Source organism: Crinia signifera, chromosome 5 (assembly GCF_055691185.1).
Source record: "Crinia signifera chromosome 5, ASM5569118v1, whole genome shotgun sequence".
Taxonomy (NCBI): domain Eukaryota; kingdom Metazoa; phylum Chordata; class Amphibia; order Anura; family Myobatrachidae; genus Crinia; species Crinia signifera.
This window is the reverse complement of record NC_139221.1, coordinates 22,641,143-22,668,743: the sequence shown is the minus strand read 5'-3', so window position 1 is coordinate 22,668,743 and position 27,601 is coordinate 22,641,143. Positions and strand designations below refer to the sequence as shown.

General features: G+C 41.3%; 1 protein-coding gene across 4 annotated transcripts in view; it reads right to left on the bottom strand.

Moving 5' to 3' along the window:
• The window catches only part of NTAQ1 (N-terminal glutamine amidase 1), a 45,757-nt gene that overhangs the window by 8,544 nt on the left and 9,612 nt on the right, over positions 1-27,601 (bottom strand). For 2 of the 4 annotated variants that reach the window (XM_083186766.1, XM_083186763.1), the window contains one exon: positions 6,471-6,521. The exons of 1 other annotated variant lie outside the window; for it this stretch is intronic. In XM_083186766.1, coding sequence (XP_083042892.1) covers positions 6,471-6,521 — 51 coding nt within the window. Of the gene's footprint in view, positions 1-6,470; positions 6,522-21,779; positions 23,304-23,520; positions 23,560-23,756; positions 23,976-24,166; positions 24,275-24,515; positions 24,642-24,835; positions 24,936-25,014; positions 25,082-26,194; positions 26,337-27,601 lie in introns of those variants that run through there. One more of the 4 variants, XM_083186762.1, reaches the window with a different exon arrangement.

Here is a 27,601-nt window from a genome sequence, read left to right as displayed (position 1 = left end):
GGGGTTTCACCAATTTTGATACAACTGGGCTGTGCAAATGAAAAATTACATTTTTTTACACAAAAATGCAGTTCTGGCTCAAAATTTTGCATTTTCACAAGGAATGAAGGAGACAAAGCACCCCAAAATCTGTGCCCCAATTTCTCCCGAGTATGGCAATGCCTCACATGTGACCAAAAAATACCATTTGGGTGCATGGCAGGACTCAGAAGGGAAGGAGTGATTTTTGTATTTTGCAGCTCAGATTCTGGTGGAATTTTGGTGGGTGCTATGTCGCATTAGCAAGACCCCCGAAGCACCAATACAGTGGAAGCCCCCCACAAGTGACCCCATTTTGCAAACTACACCCCTCAGGGAATTCATCTAGGGGTATAATGTACATTTCAAACCCCCCGGGGTTTCACCAATTGTGGTACAACTGGGCAGTGAAAATGAAAAATTAAATTTTTTACACAAAAATGCAGTTCTGGCTCAAAATTTTTCATTTTCACAAGGAATGAAGGAGACAAAGCACCCCAAAATCTGTGCCCCAATTTCTCCCGAGTACGGCAATGCCTCACATGTGACCAAAAAATACCATTTGGGTGCATGGCAGGACTCAGAAGGGAAGGAGTGATTTTTGTATTTTGCAGCTCAGATTCTGGTGGAATTTTGGTGGGTGCTATGTCGCATTAGCAAGACCCCCAAAGCACCAATACAGTGGAAGCCCCCCACAAGTGACCCCATTTTGCAAACTACACCCCTCAGGGAATTCATCTAGGGGTATAGTGTACATTTCAAACCCCCAGGGGTTTCACCAATTTTGATACAACTGGGCAGTGAAAATGAAAAATGACATTTTTTTACACAAAAATGCAGTTCTGGCTCAAAATTTTTCATTTTCACAAGGAATGAAGGAGACAAAGCACCCCAAAATCTGTGCCCCAATTTCTCCCAAGTACGGCAATGCCTCACATGTGACCAAAAAATACCATTTGGGTGCATGGCAGGACTCAGAAGGGAAGGAGTGATTTTTGTATTTTGCAGCTCAGATTCTGGTGGAATTTTGGTGGGTGCTATGTCGCATTAGCAAGACCCCCAAAGCACCAATACAGCGGAACCCCCCCACAAGTGACCCCATTTTGCAAACTACACCCCTCAGGGAATTCATCTAGGGGTATAGTGTACATTTCAAACCCCCAGGGGTTTCACCAATTTTGATACAACTGGGCTGTGCAAATGAAAAATTACATTTTTTTACACAAAAATGCAGTTCTGGCTCAAAATTTTTCATTTTCATAAGGTATGAAGGAGAAAAAGCACCCCAAAATCTGTGCCCCAATTTCTCCCGAGTACGGCAATGCCTCACGTGACCAAAAAATACCAGTTGGGTGCATGGCAGGACTCAGAAGGGAAGGAGTGATTTTTGGATTTTGCGGCTCAGATTCTGGTGGAATGAATGGTGGGTGCTATGTGGCATTAGCAAGACCCCCGAAGCACGGTGAAATGATGAACCTAATAATCCATAGATGTGTGGTATATTTTAAAACACTCCTTTATACATAGGCCGGGTTTGTCGGGGCAAGTGTCACACTGGAAAATAGTTTGCTTTCTTATTCCCTTTTTATAACAAACTTTGCACCTTTTTTGTGTCCTGCCCTTTTTTCCAGTGGAGGGGATTTCATCAGGAAAATGCTGCCCTGGTACAATACGGGGGCCAGTACTAGAAGTACTGGGGCCCTCTGCCTGCTGGTTCCCAAATATTAGGCTCTTTATGACTTCCTCTTGAAAGTGCATAAATGTCCCCCTCTGGCTGGTAGAACGGAATAGCACGTAAGCGTTATACAGTGCCATCTGGATGATATACACGGCCAGCTTCTTGTACCAGATTTTTGTTTTCCGCAGGGCACTGTACGGCTTCAGTACCTGATCTGAAAGATCCACTCCGCCCATGTACTTATTGTAATCCAGGATACAATTAGGTTTTGAGGTGTGGGTACTGGTACCTCGTACAGGGACGGAGGTGGTACTGTCTCCGTGAATTGTCGTCAGTATAAGGACATCCCTCTTGTCCTTATATTTGACCAACAACATATTTTCGGTGGATTGTGCCCTGCTTTCACCCCTTCTCATTACTTGGGCAATGTGCGTTTTTGGGAGGCCTCTTTGGTTCTTGCGCACAGTACCGCAAGCTGCTGTACCTCTTGAACCAAGGGCCTTAAACAGGGGGATGCTAGTGTAAAAGTTATCCACATAGAGGTGATAACCTTTATCCAGGAAGGGGTGCACTAAATCCCAGACAATTTTTCCACTAACACCTACGAGGGAGGGGGGGCATTCTGGCGGTTCAATTCTTGAATCCTTCCCTTCATATACCCTAAACCTGTGAGTGTACCCTGAGGTGCTTTCACACAGCTTATACATTTTTATGCCATACCTTGCCCTCTTACTGGGAAGGTACTGGCGGAATTTAACCCTTCCTTTAAAATGTATAAGGGACTCGTCTATGCAAATGAATTTATCTGGGATGTACATCTCTGGAAATTTGGCACTGAAATGATCAATGACCGGCCTGACTTTGAATAGCCGGTCAAAGGTGGGATCATCTCTGGGTGGGCACTGTGCATTATCGTTGTAATGCAAAAATTTAAGGATTAACTCAAAACGAGTCCGGGTCATGGCCATACGGTAAAGTGGGGTGCTGTACAGAACATCTGTACTCCAATATTGCCTAATTTCTGGCTTTTTTACTATGCCCATATGAAACACCAGACCCCAAAACGTCATCATCTCTACTGCATCTACAGGGGTCCACCTAGCAAATGATGACGTGGGGTTTTGAGCAATAAACTGGTGGGCATATAAATTAGTTTGGTCCACCATTAAATTTATAAAATCATCAGAGAAAAATAATTTGAAAAAGTCAATTTCTCTGAGACCTGTGGAATCAAATTGGATTCCTGGGATGGCCAAAAACTCAGGAACCTGGGGCTCAAAATTGTCTGGTGGTGGGGTCCATACGAGATCAATTATTGGGGGGGGGTCTCAGCTGCTCTACGGGGGCGTCTTTGAGGGGGTCCCTCATCACTAGAGGAGGAAGAGGAGCTTAAGATGAATCCTTCAAATTCCCCGCTTGCCTCACTGGCTGTGTCAGAGTCAAGCATGGCATATGCCTCCTCCGCTGAATACATTCTTCTGGATGACTGGGATGACATTTGGGATGACATTTAGGATGCCATTTTTATTTTTGTGTTTCTGGTAGTGAAATGTTTCAACACGTGTATAGTGTAGGGGGGGTACAAACTTTATTTCAACACGGGGGGGTATGTAGTGTGTAGTGTGTGTGTAGTGCAGAAAAAAAAATACTTTATACAGGAATTTGATCCCAATAAAAAAAAAAAAAAGGTCCTGCGCCAAAAATTTAGCACAGATGTTAGTCAGTAACGTCCGTCACTGAACAGCGCTCAAAGGCAACAGGAATTTGATAAAAAAAAAAAAAAATAGATCAACCCTGTGCCGAAAAAAATTGATCAGTGATGTACGTCACTGATCAGCGCACAGTGGCCACAGGACACCCACAAAATCACAGTGTGTGTAAAAAAAAAAATTAAAAAAAGACCCCACAGCACCCTCAAAAAAAAAAAAAAAAAAGGTGATCAGTGATGCGACACTGATTACCAGTGAGGGGCAGCAGGTGCACAACCTTTGGTGCAACTGACAGTGCAACTGGCAGCAACGGACAGGTATATATATAAAAAAAAAAAACCCTGCACCCCCCAAAAGTTGCTGATCAGCACAGATATACTGATCAGCACAAAAGGGGGGGTAGCAGACACAAAATATAGCACTCTCTGTCACTATCTCTCACTATCTCTCACTCTATGACACTGCAGCAGCAGCACTGACAGTTATATATATAAAAAAAACCTGCACCCCCAAAAAGGGGGGGTAGCAGACACAAAATATAGCACTCTCTATCACTCTCTGTCACTATCTCTCTCTATCTCTCTATCTCTCACTATCTATCACTCTATGACACTGCAGCAGCAGCACTGACAGTTATATATATATAAAAAAAACCTGCACCCCCAAAAAGGGGGGGTAGCAGACACAAAATATAGCACACTCTGTCACTATCTCTCTCTATCTCTCTCTATCTATAACTCTATCACACTGCAGCAGCAGCAGCAGGAAGTCACAAGAAGTCAGATCCAGGAAGCATCCAGCACGCTACAAGCAGTGATCAGGTGATCAGGTAAGTATTTTGCAAGGATCAGGTCAGTATATCACGGCAGATAGGTACGGTGACCGCACTGCACGCAATTCCAGACCGGAATGGCGTCTGCAGTGCAGTCACCGTTAGTTTAAATCACCCTCCATGGCTGTGATTGGTCCGTCGGTCCGGCGAACCAATCACGGCCTTTGGGGGCGGGTTGGGTGAGGTGGGGTGACACCAGTGTCACTCTTACACCCCGTGGTGATTGGTGCTGTACTTTACAGCACCAATCACCACCGATCCCTGTGTCACCGGCGAACGTTATTCGCCGGTACACAGAAAACGCTGTAATTGGCTGTTCACATTTGAACAGCCAATCACAGCGATCGCCGACGGGGGGGGAGGCATCGCCACCCCCCCTGGGCATGCAGGGACATGTCTGCTGTCAGGGACAGCAGACATGTTTAAACTGTCACCGCGTCTATAGACGCGGTGACAGTTAAATGGCATGACGTACATTTATGCCATGTGTCGGGAAGTACATCCCGGCCATGACGTAAATGTACGTCAAATGTCGGGAAGGGGTTAAACTTCTGAAATTAACATCATTTTTTTTAAATGTACGGGAAAAGAATGTGTTTTTGCAAGTACCAGTTGCTCTGCAGCAATGAAAAAGAGGCTTGTCTAGGGCTTGAAGAACCCAACAGTGGGCTAATCCAGACTGGAAGATAATCTTTTGGACTAACCAATGAACATGTGAAATCTTTTCTCCATCACTAAGAAATCCCCAGTATATGAAGCTTTCTCCTGTCTGCTTTCTTAGTGGTGAGTTTAAGCCCAAAATGTAATAGGCCAAAGTTATTAATCGCAAAACATCTGATGCCAGATTGCTTGTAATAAAACTCACGTGGAGGAGGAAGTGTGACTGCGCGGGGCTTGTCCGAGTCAGTGAATTACGCAGAGTACCCTGAACCAAGAGGGCTAACACAGCATGCTGCAGCGCCGTGCAATACCCTCTGCTCTAATGCTGGGTACACACCAGAACAATTTGGCCTCAATTCCCCTCATTTCAATACAATCTCAACCAAATGTATGTAAGTGGGTATGTTTAAGAGCCGATTCTGATGCGATCCTCGTCCCCGCTGGTCGTTGGTAGTTTTGCAGATTTGAAAACGACCCTTTAAACTGGGTACAGATCCGAATCAGATCGGATGCAGATCGTGTGCTCCAGCAGATCATGCGACCATCGTATGGTCATCTCACGATCATGATCGTTCTGGTGTGTTCCCTACATAAGTCTAAGCGGTCAAAGATTCATCCTACAGTGAGATAAGGACCATAATCATACATGTAAGCCAAGGGGAGGATTCAGACAGGGGTGCCAGACACACCGAGTACGTGCCGCCATGGTATCAGGGTTACTCAGAATTCTGATTATCGTCCAATGTGAGCCGTCATACACACATGGCATTGTGAGATGCCAGTGGGTGCCACAGAAGCTGTGGAATTTGCACAAGTACTAATGGAGGTGTACAACTAGCGATGAATTCAAAGCGGAGCGAAAATAACCAGAATCATCAGTTAGTGGCTCAGCAGCGAATGATTGTTCTGCTGGGCACCAGTCACAAGCTATCAGTAGCCAGGGACTTATTCGGCAGCTGAGAGGAATACAGGCATATCCGGCCTGGAGAGGACGTCACACACCCTCCCATAATACTGTCACCCCTAGCATTTTCACTGACACAATCCCAATGGTAGCAGGCTTCATTGGCTAGGAGGTGGCCCAAGGGCATGCCCAGTTCATCAATAATCGGCCGCGGTGCGAATTTGCACAGCAGTGATCAGGTCTGAATTAGGCCCAATGCATGCTGTTTTAGAAAGGAATAGGTCTCAGCACAGGAAATAACTGGAAGCACTGAGCGCAAAGACAGGATCTGGAGAACTCCGGAACACCGTGAGGGCACATCCGGTTCTACTGGAGAAACCCAGAGAGCGCTTATCAATCCATTATAGCCAATTCATATTCAGGCGAAAGCCAACGCTCAGAGACTAAATGTATTGTCCTGACCAGGGGACGCAAACCTTCTGATAAATTGACCATGCTGAGGGCAGGGGCACCTCTGGCCCCTGGAATCAGGAACCTTGTGCATGGTGACTGATCCGGTAGCCCCTGGAGGTACATACTTCTAGGTTCACGATCGAACAGTTAATTCTACAGAAATGCCAGGGCTCTAATCTGCGGGGAAATAATGGGCAAATTAAGCTGAATGCTCACCCAAAGCACAGGATCATCCCGTTTTCCAGCTTGCTGCTTCCAAATAGGTATCTGCAGGAACACAGTATGAAACACAATCACAAACTGAGACAGGAACAGCAGAAAACAGAGACAGCACAACGAAACCAGCAATAATTACAGAACTTGTCTGTTATAGGGAGCACAACAGCTTCTTCGAGCAATACAGTGCACCTGCCGCCACCCGACAGCTTCTTCCTGCATTACAGTGCACCTGCCGCCACCCGACAGCTTCTTCCTGCATTACAGTGCACCTGCCGCCACCCGACAGCTTCTTCCTGCATTACAGTGCACCTACCACTAGCACACATCTACTGCTTCTTCTTGTGTTACAGTGCACCTACCGCCACCCAACAGCTTCTTCCTGCATTACAGTGCACCTGCCGCAACCCAACAGCTTCTTCCTGCATTACAGTGCACCTGCCGCCACCGGACATCTTCCTGCATTACAGTGCACCTGCCGCCACCAGACAGCTTCTTCCTGCAGTACAGTGCACCTGCCGCCACCCGACAGCTTCTTTCGCATTACAGTGCACTTTCCGCCACCCGACAGCTTCTTCCTGCATTACAGTGCACTTTCCGCCACCCGACAGCTTCTTCCTGCATTACAGTGCACCTGCCGCCACCCGACAGCTCCTTCCTGCATTGCAGTGCACCTGCCGCCACCTGACAGCTTCTTCCTGCATTACAGTGCACCTGCCGCCACCGGAAATCTTCCTGCATTACAGTGCACCTGCCGCCACCCGACAGCTTCTTCCTGCATTACAGTGCACCTGCCGCCACCAGACAGCTTCCTCCTGCATTACAGTACACCTGCCGACACCAGACATCTTCCTGCATTACAGTGCACCTGCCGCCACCGGAAATCTTCCTGCATTACAGTGCACCTGCCACCACCAGACAGCTTCTTCCTCCATTACAGAGCACCTACTTCCCCCGGACAGCTTCTTCCTACATTACACACATCTACAGCTTCTTCCTGCATTACAGTGCACCTACCACTAGCACACAGCTACAGCTTTTTCCTGCATTACAGTGCACCTTCCACCAGCACACAGCTACAGCTTCTTCTTGTGTTACAGTGTACATGCCGCCACCAGACAGGTTCTTCCTGCATTACAGTGCACCTACCACTAGCACACAGCTGCAGCTTCTTCCAGCATTACAGTGCACCTACCACTAGCACACAGCTACAGCTTCTTCCTGCATTACAGTGCACCTTCCACCAGCACACAGCTACAGCTTCTTCCTGCATTACAGTGCACCTTCCACCAGCACACAGCTACAGCTTCTTCTTGTGTTACAGTGTACATGCCGCCACCAGACAGGTTCTTCCTGCATTACAGTGCACCTACCACTAGCACACAGCTGCAGCTTCTTCCTGCATTACAGTGCACCTACCACTAGCACACAGCTACAGCTTCTTCCTGCATTACAGTGCACCTTCCACCAGCACACAGCTACAGCTTCTTCTTGTGTTACAGTGTACATGCCGCCACCAGACAGGTTCTTCCTGCATTACAGTGCACCTACCACTAGCACACAGCTGCAGCTTCTTCCTGCATTACAGTGCACCTACCACTAGCACACAGCTACAGCTTCTTCCTGCATTACAGTGCACCTACCACTAGCACACAGCCGCAGCTTCTTCCTGCATGACAGTGCACCTACCACTAGCACACAGCTACAGCTTCTTCCTGCATTACAGTGCACCTGCCACTAGCACACAGTTTCTTCCTGCATTACAGTGCACCTGCCACCATCTTCCTGCATTACAGTACACCTCCCACCAGCACACAGCTACAGCTTCTTCCTGCATTACGGTGCACCTGCCGCCACCAGACCTAGCTTCTTCCTGCATTACGGTGCACCTGCCACCACCAGACAGCTTCTTCTTGCGTTACATTGTACATGCCGCCACCCGACAGCAACTTCCTACATTACAGTGCACTTGCCGCCACCAGACCGCTTCTTACTGCATTACAGTGCACACATTTGTTTGGAGCGGAGTCTGACCTACCGATGATAAATCTTGATCATTCCCCTATTTTATAAGGAGCTGAATTTATTACATTGTTGTCATTGTTTTTATATGTATTTGATTTTTATATCTAGTAAAATATTTTCTATTAACTAAAAATTTCTCAGGTGTGTGGCGCTCTCTATTTTTTCACCTGTATATATATATATATATATATATATATATATATATATATACATACATGAATATAGTTTTATCTCATTCATTTAATTACTGTGAAATATTCTCTCTCCTTTTGCTACTATAGTCAATCTCCAGATTTGCATTTGGGAGCAGCCATACTGTTATTCGACCCTTTAGAAAAATCTTTTGAATACTGTACCTTCATGTGTATATATAGATCAACTATCTGCGCCTGATTGTCTCTGTTGTTTTATATTGTATTATATCTGGTATAATCTTTGGGCAGCATTTATTTATACCCCTATAGTTGCTTCATTATTTCATTATTTATTTTTATTTAACTTAATTTAATTCATTTTATTTCAGTTATTTTTCACAAATTTTTTAGAGTAATAAGGAATGGCATCCCTTGATTTAAACTCTAGAAACATGAGACGTAATCAATTGTTAGGTGGTACCACTAACAAAGAGAATTCTTTAAATAACCCCACCCCACCTGATATGTCACATTTGTTCAATCGATTAGAAACCCTATTAAAAAGTGAAACAAGACACTGGCTTGACAAAATGCTGCTGACTAAATATTTAGACAGCAAGATAATCCCCAGAGGATTACGCATCTTCAAATCCTGTTCTTTTCAGGACAATGAAGAACTAACCACCAAATGGAATGAAACCTTAGATCAGTGTTCTTTTAATCTTATAAAATTACTTATTTCCTTTAGGGAAACAAAAGTCGCGGAGGCTACAACTGAGATCAATCTGATTCAGAACCAACTTAAATCGTTCAAATCATGTCCAGACTTAGATCTAAAACTTACCCAAAAATTTAGGAATATGAACGTTTTTTGATTAACTCAAAAAATAACAAACTCTCCCGCGATTTAGCAGACTATCAAAATAATCAAGTCAGAACCTATAATAGAAAGTTTAGGAATTCTAATTATGTGTCTAATAGAACAGAATACCACAATTCCCCTGCTCAGAGGGGCAGACTTCAAAGTAGGGATAATAGCAATTCTAGGTATTCCAGTAGAGATCATAGCTTTAATAAATTCTCACGAGGTAGAAAAAACTCCTCAAACAGGTTTCCCAACAACACTAATAACAGATTCGAAACAAATAGGGACACCCAAGCTATCCCCCGTTTGTCCTTTGATCATAGACACGGGGGAGCAATATCTAAACAGTATTCTAATAGAAATCCATCCAGTCAGATTAGTTTTTTAGGGAAGGACCTATACCTACTCTGGAGGTCCCAAAACCCATACGAGTACCTGAATTCAGAAGTTCCAAAAAGGAAAAGTTTAGAACTAGAGGAACCAGAGGAGGGTACAAGAAATCAACCCAAAATCATAAGAAAAGACTGAGAAACAAAGGTCTTTATAATCTTTCCTCTAAAATTCTAACTGAGAGCGAAAAGGCTATTATTTCTAAAGGCCTTAAATTTGCGCCAGCCAAACCTCCCAAACTTTTTGATTTGTTTGTCGAATTAAATCGCTATACCCGCGATTTATGCAGACAAAGACATTTTATTTCTAAACAAGCTAGAGAGACTAACTGTGATCCTATCCCAATTGTGCTAGATGGAGATGATAGAAGAATGTTATCTATATTAGAGGAATTACTACTAGAGAATACAAGTAACGATCATCCCATCACCCCCATTTATGATATCACCAACAAAAACCTCAATAAATTGAGGAAAAAATCAGAATTCTACCCAATACAACAAAAAGATGGCTGCATTGAAGCCTTTTATTCCTCAACCCTGCAAGATCTTAGAGTAATGTGTGAAAAAGCAAACGATAAAACAGCCAAATCCAGAAACGATAATCTCCATCCCAACGAGAGAGCAGCTTTAAAGAGTCTGATGGAAGACGACTCTATAATAATCAAAACAGCGGACAAAGGGGGTGGAATAGTTATACAGAATAAGATGGACTATGTAGCTGAAGCTCTAAGACAGCTTAACAATAAGAAATTTTATCAAATTCTTGAACAAGATCCCACCCCCTGCTACTCGAAAAAACTTAAAAATATGTTGGATAGTGCCCTGGCTGGGGGTGCAATATCCAAGAGGGAATTTCTATTTTTACACAATCAGTTTCCGGTCACTCCCACGTATTACCATTTACCAAAAATCCATAAATCCATCACTTCACCCCCTGGGCGACCTATAATTTCTGGTGTTGGGTCCCTCACATCTAATTTATCAGCATTCGTTGACACGCACTTACAGAAATATGTGGTGTCGCTGAGGTCCTATATCAGGGACACTACTCAATTTCTAAATAATATCAGAGATGTAGTCTGGCATCCTGACTATTTGTTTTTGACTTGTGATGTCGAATCGCTATATAGTAACATCCCACACAAGGGAGGGATTGAATCCCTAGAACATTTTTTGACTCTGGATGGTGACCTCAGCGACACCACACGTGAATTTCTGATTGATTCGGTACAATTCATTCTCTCTCACAATCACTTCACATTTAATGGTGTTAATTATTTACAAATCCTTGGTACCGCCATGGGCACCAAGTTCGCCCCCAGTTTTGCCAATCTGTATATGGGCCGCCTTGAGGAGGAGTATGTTTGGAGCGGCCCATTTGGGGCGAACTTGGTGTACTATGGGCGGTACATTGATGATTTATTTTTTGTTTGGGAAGGTGGTTTTTCTTTAGCACAACAATTTGTTTCTTACCTCAACACTAACCACTTTGGACTCACTTTCACCAGCACTATTAATCACAAAGAGATTACCTTCTTGGATATTGCACTCTCAGCCGAAGGGAAGTCAATTCGTACGTTGACTTAAGTAGATAAGGCACACTTTTTCTTCAAACTAATTGGTTTTGACAGGTCCACGCCCCTTTTATACAGGTTGTCCACGCCCCCATTTATACAATTTGATATCAAACTTGATACGATCGTATCGCGTTTGATATCAAAGTAGTATAAAATTAATATTAAACAGTATTAAAATATAATTGGTTTGAGGCTGTAACTTCATACCCTGATATTGACTATGTGAAATAACACATATATAAAGCTCGCTTAATGTTATCTTAACCAGCTGGAAGAATTTCTAAACATAATGCTAAAAAAGTTGTTAGAAAAATATGGTATACAACAGATATATAATTCGTAGAAATGTAGATCTTGTTTTATATCAAATTTGATTTGTGTAGGATGTCGCGCAACGCCGATCATCAAAACAGCCGGCTGAAAGCCAGGTATTATAACGTATTAAAGCCGGGGAGTTTTTGCGGCTTTGATAAATATTATAAAGCTTTGAAAAATAAATTTAAAAGATCCGATGTGAGAAAATGGTTACAAGAGCAAGACGCGTACACATTGCACAAACCGGCTAGAAAAAACTATAAAAGGAATATGATATGCGTATCGGATATAAATCAACAGTGGCAATGTGATTTGGTATCACTCATAGATCTGGCAAAGCACAACGACGGCGTAAAATATATACTAACCGTCATCGATATATTCAGTAAGAGGGCCTGGGCTGAAAGTCTGACTGCTAAGAGCGCGACGACTGTCGCTAAGGCTTTTGAAAAATTATTCCAACAGGGGGACGTACCGCGGAAACTACAAACCGATAATGGTAAAGAGTTTCTAAACAAAGTCCTAAAAAAGTTGTTAGAAAAATACGGTATACAACATTTCACAACCAATAATGATGTGAAAGCAGCCGTTATAGAACGCTTCAATAGGACTTTAAAAACACGAATGTGGCGATATTTCACGGCGAATAATACATACCGATATATAGACGTTTTACAAGCGTTCATTACCAGTTATAATAACACATACCATAGAACGATTAAGCGGGCGCCGAATGAGGTGGATGGCTCTAATGCGCTGGATGTCTTCAAGACGATATATGGCGATTACTTTAGAAGTAAGAAAACAAAGGCTTGTTTAGCGGTCGGGGACCACGTTCGTATCTCAAAATATAAGGATATATTTCAGAAAGGTTACGAACAGAGTTTTTCTGAGGAAATATTTGTAATACGCGGCGTGAACACTAAAGGACTTAAGCCGCTTTACACGTTGGAGGATCTCTACGGGGAGGCTATAACGGGTAGTTTTTACCCCGAAGAACTTCAAAGTATACCGAAAAACTATAATAGGATTTACAAAGTGGAGAAGATTTTAAAAAATAAGACGGTTAGAGGGAGGAAACACGTATTAGTCAAGTGGCGTGGATACCCCACAAAATTTAACAGTTGGGTCGCTGCATCGGAGATAAAAGATATATAAACAAAGAGGAAGATGGATGACAAACCCTTCTACATAACATTGCCGAGTAACGCCTCAGCCGATACATTTCCACAAAATAAGATTTCTGACTATACCACAAAGTTAGCAAGGCCTATAGACTTAAGTGGAGATTGGGAAGTAGCTCTTACAGAAATACAATACCCACACACCTGGAATACAATCGATGTGCGTGATTGTGTGTTGAAAATAACAAAGTGGGATGGGACGAGCGGTACAGCAACGAGGGTTTGCGTTAAACCGGGGTTTTATGAAACCATCGGGGCGTTACTGTTTTCTTTCAACGCTGAAATTGACCGACATAAACTGGATGGTTTAAAACTATTGTACGATCCGCTTGAACGAGAGATAATCATCGACAACAAGGCGATGTACAACATCACAGCCGGTCCTAAATTGTCGAGAATACTGGGGTTATACCCGAAAACTAAGTTTTTAAAACCGTGCGCCGACATCAACGGCGGGCAATATACGCTCTTCGTGTACACAGATATTATCGAACATCAGAGGGTCGGTGATAGTTATGTTCCGTTGTTGCGCACCGTTGAAATAAAGGGCCGTAACAACGAGATGGTCACTATACGGTATGAGAAGCCCGATTATGTTCCGTTGTGCAAGACGCATTTTGACACTATAGCCATAGAGATAAAGAATGATCAGAACGAAAACATGTCATTCAAGTTTGGGAAAGCGAACGTGAAACTACATTTCAGACGCCGCAAATCCGAATTTTATTAAAGACAATGGTGGCCGTTAAAAATTATGGTGACCCGGGGCTCTACGCGCAATATTATAAAACACAGGCCGGTAATGGATTACCCGGTTTTCACGGCAGCGCGTATATGTACGGGTGCGGTTTAGGTGGAATTTTTCGAAGCCTGTTCAGAAAAGCGGTACCGCTTTTCCGAAGAGGGCTGGCGATAGCAAAGCCCCACGTGAAGAATGCAGCACGCAACATCGCGAAAGACGTCATCGGACAAGCCACAGCGGCTGTTGTGAGCAAAATACACGACGCAAATCAAGCGAAGCAAGATGGATCAGGTTTAATCTATGCCAGGAAAGGGGCGGCTAAAAATAAACGGAAGCGGGCAATACGACTTCCGACATGGTGCAGACCCCTTTTAAACAAAAAACGGAGCAGACGCGGCTTAATTAAAAAAAGGAAACCGAAGCGAAGGGTCGGTGATATTTTTTAAGCATGTCTTTCATACACAATGAATCCATGGAATGCGCAAAATCTGAACTTGACCTTTTTGACGTACCACCGACGCAGACCAGCGTAGAGAAAAGCCTCTACGTCGAAGTTCAACCTTTGGCGGCATTATCCGAGACCGCGCCGCTTGAATTCTACATAGCGGCCAGCGGTGAACACTACTACGATCTGAACAACACGTTGCTGTACGTGACCTGCAAGATCGTACGGCCTGATAACACGGCTATACCTCAAGACGCCAAGGTCGCTCTTATTAATTACCCCATAGCAACTTTATTTAGTCAGGTTGATGTCACTTTGGGCGATAGGCTAATATCGCAGTCCAATAATCTTTACGCTTATAGGGCCTACATAGAGACCATACTGAATTATAGCTCAGATGCGCTATCCACAAAACACACAACTGGATTATTCTACAAAGATGTGGCTGGAGAACACAACACAAGAACCCTGGATGGTGTAAACACAGGGTTTATAAAAAGGGCAAGAACAACGGCACAAAGTCGAACGGTTGAATTATTGGGGCCGCTACACTGTGACCTTTTTCATCAACATAAACTAATATTGAACGCCGTGGACTTGAAGATAAAACTCATCAGAAACAAAGATGCTTTCTGCTTAATGTCTGCTGAAGCGGAGGCCTTTAAAATTCAGATTGTTGCAGCGTCCCTGTTTGTGAAAAGGGTTCAGGTCTCACCCGCCGTCCGGATTGGACACGCCCAGGCCTTACTGACCACCAACGCCAAATACGCGATCGATAGAGTGGGCATGAAGATCTATAGCATACCGACGGGGAGTCGCGTATTTAATTTAGAAAATCTGTTTTTAGGACAGGTGCCAAAAACCGTTATAGCCGCTTTTGTAGATAATGAAGCGTTTTCAGGAGCCTATGACAAAAACCCTCTACGGTTTGAACATAAAAATGTAAACTTCGCATCCCTATACCTGGATGGAACACCGCATCCGGCCAAACCATTTCAACCAGACTTTGAACACGGTAACGCGGTTCGCGAGTATATGTCGCTCATTCAGATCACAAATAAGCAGAAATCAGATTCGGGTATACTAATTGACCGTGAAGAGTACCTCAACGGCTACACACTATTTGCTTTTGATCTGTCGCCTGAACAGGAATGCGCGGAGCATCTGTCTCTAATCAGAACCGGAAATCTACGAGCTGAATTCCGGTTTGCAGGAGCACTAGACCGGACAGTCAACATAATAATATACGCATTATTTGATAATATCATCGAGATCAACCAGCGGCGCGATGTGCTGTATGATTATCTATAAATGAAATAAATAATTTTTATATTTATCGTATATTTACCAATATTCATCACCCCATCAGCGATATGAACACATTACAGATAAATTGTATACTGTACGCTAATCCGGTGACGCCCCTGTTTTTTAAAGGGACCTACCCGTGTGATATGCTTCCGAGCGGTAAACTATCGCAATACCCCTGCGCGTTTGTAATCAACACACACACCAGCGCCCAACCGGGGGAGCATTGGTTGGCCGTTTATTTTAACAACCAGCGCGAGTGTTACTTTTTGGACTCTTACGGTTTAGAACCTGACAACCCCCTATTCCCAAAGGCCATAATAAATTTTTTAAACTCAAATTCAAAAAGAATTTACCACCAAAATAAGCAGTTGCAAGGTTTTAACAGTACCGTTTGCGGGCAATATTGTATATACTTTATATTTTTCATGTGTAAAAATTACAAATATACAGATGTGTTGGTCCGTTTTAGTTTTGATACAAAACGTAATGATCGCTATGTATCAAACTTTGTAAGACGTCTCCCTAGAAGTCATTGTTTGAGTCGATATACGGGTAACTGTATACAGTCCTGTGTCACCAGTAACCAACATGTGTTTGATAAAAATAATGTGTAATACAAAATTGTTTGTGTAACTTGTAACTAATGTTGTGATTCAAATGCTGTATGTACATTGCTTATGGTTACTTTCTATTAAAAAATCTTGCTTATTGAACTTTATATCGTGTGATTGCATATTTTTGCAGACAAACTGGTTAGAATCAAAGAACAAAACAGCATTTTATAAATCATAACCATATTTTATTGGTACAGACAAAATGTATTTACAGCAAAATAATCACGAATAACACGATAAACTTTACAGTTAAAACAATACACTAAATACATGATACATTACAAATTAAACGTCATCGTACAAATTAAACGCACAAAAATACATCGTATAAAAACATTATAAATTAGTTATATGTTAAAGGTTCAACCACTGCGAATCCTGAAACAGATTTACGGATCTTTTCCTCGGTAGTAAGTATCCGTGGGGCGTTGTTAACCCGGGGGAATTTAAAGCATTTATACGACTTTTTTTAATGTTGTGTATTGGGGAGGCTATATTTACATTGCCAATTTCATCATCGTAGATTTCAGCTTTTAAGCGATCTAACTGTAATCTGTTTGATGCATTACCAACTACAGTGGACGGGATATTCAACTCAGCCATAGCGCGCATAAATTCAATCCATCCGTTAGGCATTTTATGACTCGTCACGCTGTGATTTTGCGTGATACCCCTTATCAAGTCTAACACATTGGATCCTGGCACTGTGACGCCTTTATACATAAACACACCCTTGCGGTCCCAATTCGCAATGTCTTTAGAGCGAACCATTTTACTCATTAGTATTTCACAGTTCTTTTTATACCGCGCATTAACACTGTTCAAGACATCGTGGTAAACAGCGTCGGTAGCGTCGTCTTGTGTAGGGTTAGTTGTATCCTCAACAGCATTTGCACCGGGTGATAAAAGCGTTAAAGTTGACATTTCTCTATCAGTTTGTTTACTCAACACCAGGTATCTCTGTAACACAGCTGTGTAGCGTTTTGCCTTTTCATACTCTGATAAAGCATTATTATGTAGTATACTTATGATCTCAGCATCTAGGCCTTGCGTGGCTGTTTTGCGTATATCATCGCTGTTTGGTTTGTTGTTTAAACGGTCTATCTGTTGCTGGGGGACCAGATACATTTTCTCAGCGTATTCCATCACCGATTAGACAGTAGTCCGGTAATTAATGGAATGGCAAATCCTAGCAACGATCCGATAAACCCACCCGACTGTTTCACCAACCTCTTCTTTTTCCCAATGGCGCATTTCTTATTACAAAGCGATTTTATAAGGGACCTCTTCTTTTTAAGGTAGTTCAACTGGCGCTGTGACAGGGGTATTTTACCTTTAAGCGTATTGAGAGCAATCTCACATATGGCTGTCACCAAATCGTTTGAAGCGTTGGATAATATAGCGTTTCTTTGGGCCGGTTTGGCTTTAATGAGGGTTTTTAAAAGGGCCCAATTACGCCTTATCCTGGTCGACATGTTCACAGCTGTTAGAAGCGGTAATGAATGACTATAGGATGCGCGGTTATAGCTATTTAGAACCCCGCTTCTTAACAACATAAGCTACTGGTGTGTCGGGGGGAAATAAACCGCTTCGTAAACGATAATCATCAAGGGCATTGTTTCTTAAATCAACCAGTAAATAACCGTATGGAGGCTCCGTAGCGGACTCATAGGCTTCAAGAAAAAAACGATATTTTGATGGGTACATTTGTCTAGCCAGAATGCTAACCTGCATTTTATCCCTGGGGTTTTTAAACAGGACCATATATTTTGTGTTTAAATGTATAGTCCTGCTCTTTCTACCTTGACAAAATATGTTTTGCACAAGGTACATGACACTGAGATTACGATGGTGCACATACTTTGTGAACGCTTTCTCAACCTCAGAATTATTACTCGCTGCATCCATCAAGTCATCTATCACCGTTAAATTAATCTTATCAGGGGGAAAAAGCTGGTCGTCGCTAAATGACTCGGGCAAACCCTCTATAAAACGCATACCAGGGTGAGCACTCAGAAGTTGGTCATATATCGGTTGCCAACAGGTGTAAAACCAAACAATATTATCAGGTACATGCGTCATATGTGTGGATGCGTGTTGTATTAGTGTTTTCACAAAATAACTTTTCCCCGAATTGGAGGGTCCGGCTAAAATACAGGAGAAGGGGTGTTGAAAACGGATATCCATCTTAATAACCAAATGGTAGGGTTGTAAAATTATCCGTGAGGTTACGTTTAGTGTAAACGCACTTTTGCGTTTTCTGCAGCATACGGGTTTCAATCTGCCAGTACTTTTTCACACGTACTATACCGGGCTGCCTGGTCACAATTTTTTTCTGATCCTCGCCTTTGGGGTTTAAAGGATAATCTAAGACCAGTTCTTTCAGACTGTCAAAGTTAACGTGCTGCTCATTACAAACATTCAACGTTATACCTTTGACCTTGAGGCTCGTCTTGCCGTTGCTTAGTCTATAGCCGTATGACTTGGGGCCGGCTGAAACAAACTCTGTTATATGCGTACCAGATGGTAGTTCGCTGGTCAACTCCCCTAGATAATCGCCTAATGGCGGATTCCAGTCACCGGGCCTGCTGACAAAAATTACAGAATCTGTATCGTGATACAGACATCTATCTTGTAATCTATCCAATAGGTTGTACAACTCGACGCGGGCGTGCGCTGTGGTAAATGCTGCTATAAATATATTTGTTGTTGAAGACCTGGTATAATGGTCTTTGGCGTATTTCCAGTTGACCATAACAGTTTCTGAGTCTATGAAGTCTAAAGCAGACACCTCATAGTGTGGTTGAAAGGCATATTCAAAAAGCTTATCAGGATCTGTCACTAGACAAGTATTGGGCATGTTGCTACGTTGACCAAATTTACCCCATAATGAGTTTAAAAACAATTTAGAAATTTGTCTTTTGGCGGGGTTGACATTTATGTGTTCGTGTCTTAAAGCTATGCCCTCATTTTTTTGATACGCGTCTATGTACTCTTGTTGTTTCACAGAGTCTGTACACCAATCGGGGTAACCAGAAGCCTCCTGTTTATCTCTGAGGTGTGTTTTAATGTAACCTGAAAACAGATCATCAGATCTCTCATCAAAATGCCACACCTCATAGATTTTACACACTTTGTACCCCTTTTCTATAGCAAGATTTATCTCCACTGTGCACCATGTACCGGTTAGGGCGCGGTTTTCTGAGTCATGAACACACGGCTCACACTGTCCAGATTCGGCGCATGTGCGGCACAGCGGAAACATTAACTTACCATTCATTTTAACCGGTAAAACTGGAAAGAAAAGGCCTCGTGGAGGATTAATTTTTAATTTAACAAAACCAAAATACTTTGTGACATCATCAAAGTCCTTATAAATGATGCGTGGGTGACGTATAGGATATGTTTTGGTCTTGTTGACAAATGGGTATAGGCTAGTAAAGTCAAAATAGTGTATTTTTTCATCGCACTCTGTCTTGTGATAAAGTTTTATGGCGTTAGTGCGGCCGCCATAAAGACCATCACGAGGATCCAAGGGGTCAGGGATTTCCAAACCTTTCAGAAAAACCTGAAGCTCCTCATCAGTCTCCCTCATTTTCTTCCACTCACACCCCCACATCTCCCTTATCTGAAATCCACACCGTTTAAGGTATTGTATCCTTAACTGTGTCTTGTGCCGCAGTTGACCGTAGGTTGTTTTAGTCAGATTGTTTTCATCATCGGTTTTGTAACAGTTGTCACAACCGTGATAAAAACACCCCTGGAATTCAAAAGCTGTTGGCACGCCGTTAATCACGGCGTAACCATCCAGACTGTATCTACCGACTTTCTTCTCACCACCTTGTAAAGCGTGTCTTATACTCACACCTTCTTTGTGTTCTATGTACATTAACCACTGTATGGCTGGTGTTGAGTAACGCTTCTGGGTCTTGTGATAGTTATCACCCGGTACAAGAGCCAATGTGTTTGCCTGTAAATATTTACAACGATACATAGCCATACAAACCGACGCTAAAGTCGTCAGTTGGAATGGATCAACGTGACGTTTAACGGCTACATCTTTTTTCTCTGCCGCTATTACAAACTCCTGTTCTGTCATGGCTATAACGGCTGATCTGAAAGCTGCGCACCCTTTTTGCAATATTCTGACATCCTCTTTACAATATCGTATTAATTCTTTTTGAAAATTAAACGCCTTGTGTTTGTTTTTTTCGTACCACTCTGTAACATCAGCGGCCTCCTCAGGCATCATGTGTTGTAGGCCAAAATATTCTATTGAGGGCATGACCCCTATGTAATTTTGGTTATCGGCTGTGTTAAAAAAATGCGGGAAATGACCTTTAACGCCATCAAATCCCATGGCCTTTGGAAATCTGCTCAATTTCATGGGGAGAAAATTGAGAGAGTCTATAAACCTAATCTTCAGATCTTTTATTGTGATACACATTATGTTTCCGCCATTAGAGATGAGGGATACTGTATACCGTTCTTTGATGATCTTGTTCAATACAAAATACGAATCATACCGCCCAGCGTTATGGGCTATAAATGTGTAATGCGCAAATTTTGGTTTCATGAACGTCTTTACAAAATCATCGATACAAGCTTTGCCCTTAAACTCCCAGGATTTCTCACCCATTAATGTGAGAGCGTAACAGTAGTTTGGTATATGTATACCTGTCTCCTGCATGCATTCGAAATCAAAAAAGATGTATTTGGTGGTGGGTTCTTCCGCTTTGATGGGCTGTATGTAACACAAATGATCCGCAAACCCATCAACATATGCCTTGCAAGTAGAACACTTTAGCCCCTGACACTCATGAGACCTGCGACGGTAGAGACAACACCTGTCGCAATAAACATGTTCAAGACAGGATATTTTGCGATCTAAAGCTAAGGATTTGTGCTCCTCTAAACATTCACGCGATCTGCAAAACACCCTACAAACCGAACATCTTAATGCGGAAGCCCCATCATCAGCGCACGCTTGTCTGTGACAAGCCTTACAAAAGAAAAGACAATCGTGGCTATTTTTGCGCTCATAAGTTCGATTACATAAGGAACAGAAATATCTCGATCCGAGAAATGCGCAGATATTAATCAGACCATAATAGTGTGAATCGTGATATAATACATACAGGGTATCACCGTAGCGCGATTCTGAAGAATAGTAATGCCAAGAACGATTATTATGATATAATATTGTAATTTTGTTTTTAAGTGTTTTTCAAAAACAACAACGTCGCTAAAGCTGACTGCTTTATCGATCGGTAGGTTCAAATCCTTATGAATTTGAAGCGCCCGATCGTGTATTTCAGCGTCTGTGGCATTACCTTTATCCAGAAGTTTGCAGATCGATGCCGCAAAGCACAAATAATTGTGCGTATTGTTGAAATCATACAGGTGTCTTCTGCGCCTTTCTATAATTAAGCTGTATGGAATGCGTCTAAGGCCGCGACCAGTTAGGGCCCCACCCGCTCTATTTCTAAAAACAGTGATCACAAACCTTAAACCCGTGCCTAATAAGAATTCAGCGTTACTTTGAAGAGTGTTTGTAATTTGATTCAAGAAACTGACAGCGTCTAATGATTCTTGCGGCTTTCGGTGTGAGTAGATGGCGTTGTGTAAACCACCCCCCTCCAATCTTAACTGTACACGATCATTAGGGTCAACACCAACCATGAATTCATCAATCATAACCTGTATAGCGTTGTGTACGGCTTCAACACCCTCTGCAAATGATGTAACTCTTTCCAAATTAACAAATTGAAAATGATTATGATACTCAATAGCTCTGAAATTAGGATGGTGTCGCTCATACCTGTTAACAGCTTCTAAGTACACATCTCGCCGACCTTCACCATTACCGGGTGGCGCACCCCCATCTATGTCATTATGCATGGGCGTTGCGGGGTGTTCAACATTGTCAGGTGACGCAGCGTCACCCGGTAATGGTTGGTCCGGTGATTTGTCAGCCTGTGCACCTGGGGTTGGGGTTGTGCATCGCCCCCTGTGTTGTTTACGCTTTCTCAGCCTGTATATGCATTTTAAAGCCTGTTTTATTTTCGAACGGCGAAATAAGTGTGAGATTTTGCACGGTACATTTGCTTTAATTCTTGGGGCTTTTTTACACACATGTAAATTACGTTTCAACCCATAACCCACCATGCCTAGTCACGGATCCGTTTCAATTATCTCGGCAAAATGATACATGTTCGCTTTAATAAAATCCCTAGTCCTCACGGTCTCTGATATATGATTTGATGTTACATTCATGTACATTTCTACAAGTTCTTTAATGATCTCTGGCTTCTTTTTTGAACCATAAAGCTCATCTTTTATACGGTTCAACATGGTATTGACATTTCTACGCATGTACCCTATATGCTCACGCATCCTCCCCATGACCGCGTAGTATTGTATTTCCGCATCTTGTCCTAATTGTTCCACATTCTGAACCCCATCAACTATGTCTGTCGATACCACGGTCGGCGGGGCATCCGCACCGCCCGATGCGGTTGCCTCGCCGACCGTGGTAAAAACACTGGGTAGTTTTGTGTAATCATCACCCATTACTTTATCAGGGATTCCGGCTACAGATGTTACAGCCTCATCATCATTCTGTGGTGTATCTGAGACTGACTCTTCACTAGGGGTGATAAAAAATGTTTGCCCATTTAAGTCCTCATCATTAGCGGATAATGTAGCTGCAGGCGTGTTACTGACCACGCTTTGCGTTTCTGCAGTATGATGTTCCTGCGTGTCTGAAATTACGATGACATCATCATCCGTCAGCGGCGTGTATCTCTCTCTTGACAGTCGTAAAGTTTTACGAGTCTTCACAGTCTTTGTATTACCGGCAATGTCAATGTCGGATTCAGTAGGTGTTGCAGGTGTTGTAAATGCGTGCGGGTAATCCACATTACTCACGGTTGGCACTGTTTGTAATGCAATTCTTTTTCTCACGGGCCTACCTTCCGAATATTTCAATCTTCTTTTAAGGTCTGATAAATCGGCCTTGTTTTCTTGACCGACTCGACTTTTTGTAATTCTCTGCTTGCTTGGCTTGAAATCGTCGCGCTCGGTGGCCATGATCTCGGCCCTTGATACATCTTCTTGAAGTTGTGGGTCGATCACCGTTTTAGCTGATTCACCCCCATCCATTTCAGCATTGAGTGGTTGAGCAACCCCGGCCGCTGCTATCATTTTTGCGAATCGTCGCGGATCCGCTGTAAATAAAAAATAACAACGTTTTAGTTACACATTCGCGGACACTAAGACAACCGCTTTATAACACCTTCAGACCCGCCTCCCAAAACACCCACCCCATCCATGTCGGTTTGCATCTACACAGTCTGTTTAACACCTGTGGTTTCCATTTGTAAAGAACAATGATGAACGCGGTCCTATATAAGAAACTAAATAAATAAACATTACATTACACACCTGAATATTTGCCAGATCTTTCCATCGGCGTGGTTCCTACTGTAATAAAAATCACACCGTTTTAGTTACACATACGCGGCCACAAAGACAGTCGCTTTATAACAACTTCAGACCTCCCAACCCCCACCTTCCTTGTCGGTTTTCATCTACACAGTCTGTTTAATACCTGTGGTTTCCATTTGTAAAGAACAGTGGTAAATGTTGTGCTATATAAGAAACCAAATAAATAAACATACACGGGTATTTGTCAAAGGTTTGCGCCGGCATGGTTCCTTTAAACAATGACCAGAAAGCTTGATCGCTGATCTGGGTTCTTTTTGCTCCTTTAGCCAATGCGCTGTTGGGTTGTTTGGCGTTTGATCCAACACTCGATGTCGGTTCTCTGTATCCGGATGGTCCCGCTTCACACGTATCGGCCCTAGGTACCGTAGGTTCATACCGGCTAGCTATGTCATCTGTAATACATATATTATCAATTAACGACACATTCGCCGACTTGAGAAAAAAAAAAAAAAAAAAAAAAACCGTCATTTAAGTCATGATAACAACAACTCCTGTGGACACTATTCATGATTTTGCGACGATATGTAACATTTAACACAAAAACACATTATAAAAACATCACCAGCCAATCGTCAAAATTCACCTTGTATAGCCGGGGTCTGGTATAGCTGTTTATAGTGTTTTGCCGATGGTAAATTCCAGAGATCATCCATTATGTGTTCTGCATCAGATTTCGACATAATCGGCGATACTAACAGAGAACAAATAACACATTAATATCACAGGCTGTATAAAAATGAATATAACAGGATATATATATATATATATATATATATATATATATATATATATATATATGAGTGAGAACGTGAGAGTTCGCGCGAGATAGCGTGAGAGAGAGAGAGAGAGAGAGACATATTTTTGGAAATAATAATATATCACATTTTTTTAACATACATCACATTTTTTTTTGACGGCTTATGATTACCTACATTTTTGCGATTCGGACAAATAAGAGTATGCTGCGTATGGGTTTTCGAATGTCGTCAGATCCGGACCGACTGTGAAATCCGAACCATATGATCCAACTTCAGATGCGTCATTTGTGACATCTGAAACTGATTTATGGGATTAACAATTTAATAAAAAATAATATATACATAAAAAATAAAAATTAACACAACAATTTTGTAGAACGAAAAATACAATCAACACGTGTAACATTAATACCAATAGGGCGCTTGATAATTAACACCAACAGAGTAACATTTATAACCACCAACAACAATGTGTCTTTGATCTGTAAACTTACACGTATTTGTCTGCTCATTTGACTGCTGTTGAAAGCTGGGTAAATCTTGAAAGTCTCTGAGACTTATTTTATTTGCATTAATGGTTTTGTATTCCTTTCTCTGTAATAAATAATAATAATAAGTTGAAATAACAATACAATAAGCTATTGTTAAACTATTGTAAATATCATATACACACCTGCATGTTGGTGTTTTGTTGATAGCTTAAGTTCAAAGGTGTTTTCTGCAACAACCACTAGATGGCACTGTTGATAATAAAAGATAACACGATAAGTTTCCATAACGAAATTTGCGTGCACAAAATCACATAAAACTATTAACGCTCTCACAAAAACCTGATCTATGAATACCTCCTGACATTGTATTCTATAGATCGGCCTATAAAAATTAATTACAGGGGATCCAACAATGCTAATGACTAATCCCACCATATCACATGTTTAGCCAGCAGACAGCCATACATGGCAGCATAGCGTGCGGCTTTACACATGAAAATGTAATAACTAGCTCATTATTTAAAACCATTATGTATAATACAATGATACAATATTAAAATGAAGCTATTTATAAGTATCAAAGCCGTAATACCAAAAAAAAAAAAAACTCATCTATGAAACAATCAATAAAAATTAATTACAGGTGATCCAACAATGCTAATGCAGAATCCCTCCATATCACAAGTTTAGTCAGCAGACAACCATACATGACATCATAACGTGCTGCTTTACACATGAAAATGATACAATATTAAAATGAAGCTATTTAGAAATATTGTATATACATATATATATATTGTTACTCCATATCACATGTGTAGTCAGCAGACTGCTCATACCTGGCCGCATTGTGGATAACCAGCTTATAAAATTACACTATAATAACAAAATCACTTTATACAGCCGTTACACATCCGTTATACCGTAATCTGCGATGACTAACACCCCCCCACCCTACCACTAAATAAAACATCTTGCTATGTATATTATAAAATATTAAAACTATGCTATTTAGAAATATTGTATATACATATATATATTGTTACTCCATATCACATGTGTAGTCAGCAGCCTGCTCATACCTGGCCGCATTGTGGATAACCAACTTATAAAATTACACTATAATAACAAAATCACTTTATACAGCCGTTACACATCCGTTATACCGTAATCTGCGATGACTAACATTAACGAACTGTAAATTGTAATAACACAATATACTGTATTTTTAAAAGCAATATGTATAATGTACAGACCACAAAACATCTTGCTATGTATATTATAAAATATTAAAACTATGCTATTTAGAAATATTGTATATATATATATATATATTTATTTAGAAAATTAATATAGACTCACCCTCTGGGAACAAAATCTTCAAGTTTTCTCTGAATATTTCTGGAACAAAATCTTCAAGTCAAAACTTCAAGTTCTCTGTCTTGAATAGTGTGTGTGTGCGAAGACCTTCAACCTCAATGTGTGGCAGCTGCCTGGTAGTTGTCTGACCCCATGGAGAACATATTTATACGTTTCAGTCAGTTAACACATCTGTGTTGCATTTGTCTCATTTGAATATTCATGAGTTGTGTTCCAAAGTCATAGACAGGCATATCAAATATATATATATATATTTGATTTAAATAACATAGCATATTGTGCAAAACACAGCTGTGTTCAGAATATTTAGCTCGATAAAATGCCACTAAATTGCCCCCTGAATAAAAACCCTTATTCTTATTAAATAAATGTCAGATATGGCATACCATCAACAACAGCATACATAAGACCTATATATATATATATGGGCTTTTGTCATCATTTTGGAAGATTCCCGAATAAATCTTTTTACAAATACCATCTGGACTTCTATATGATTGATCAACAGATTTGTTGTATATGTATGTGTATGCTTTTTAATTTAAAATATATACCTTATCCACTACACCTGTGTAATTTGATTGAGATATATATATATATATATATATATATATATCTGATTTAAATAATATAACATATTATCCATATTTTATTCATCACATAATATAATGCTAAAATCACATTACACACATATATATATATATATATATATATATATACTGTATATATATATATATATATATATATATATATATATATATATATATATACTTTATATAGATCCTTTATTTATCAGCATTGATAATGTTCAGGGTTAATGTTCAGTTAAATATAATATATAAGTTAATTCTGTAGTCTCTAGCTCCGTCTGGAACTTGCTTGCAACTGCAATACATGGCCACTAGATGCCACTCATGCTCTGTTGCAAAGATTTCATGGCCTTTCTTTGTTCTGTCTAAACTAATTAAACGGTTAGCCGTGTGAAAATGTTTTTTTCAGAGGTATGTGCTTTCTAATGAATATAATTGTTACCAGCCCTGCTGTGCTGTCTACGCTAATTGTGTCATACGTAAATGTCAACGTCTTCAAAGACTATGGAATCCGGTGTTTAAAATTACTTTTGAAAATTACAATCATCCGTCATATCTGATGTCTTTCTAAAAGTAACACTATACTTCTCACGCTGTGTGTCTTTAAATTTAAATGCCTACAACATGTCAGGCCCAGACTGAATGGCTCTGTATCTTTAAATGCATAACATATGTATACCCAGACCTCTTTGTTATGTACGCGGATATTTCATTTATTTTAAAAGCAAGAAGGTCCTTAGATGCTGTGGAAGTTATCGTGTGGAATATAACTCAAATATTTTTATTTTATTTATTTTTG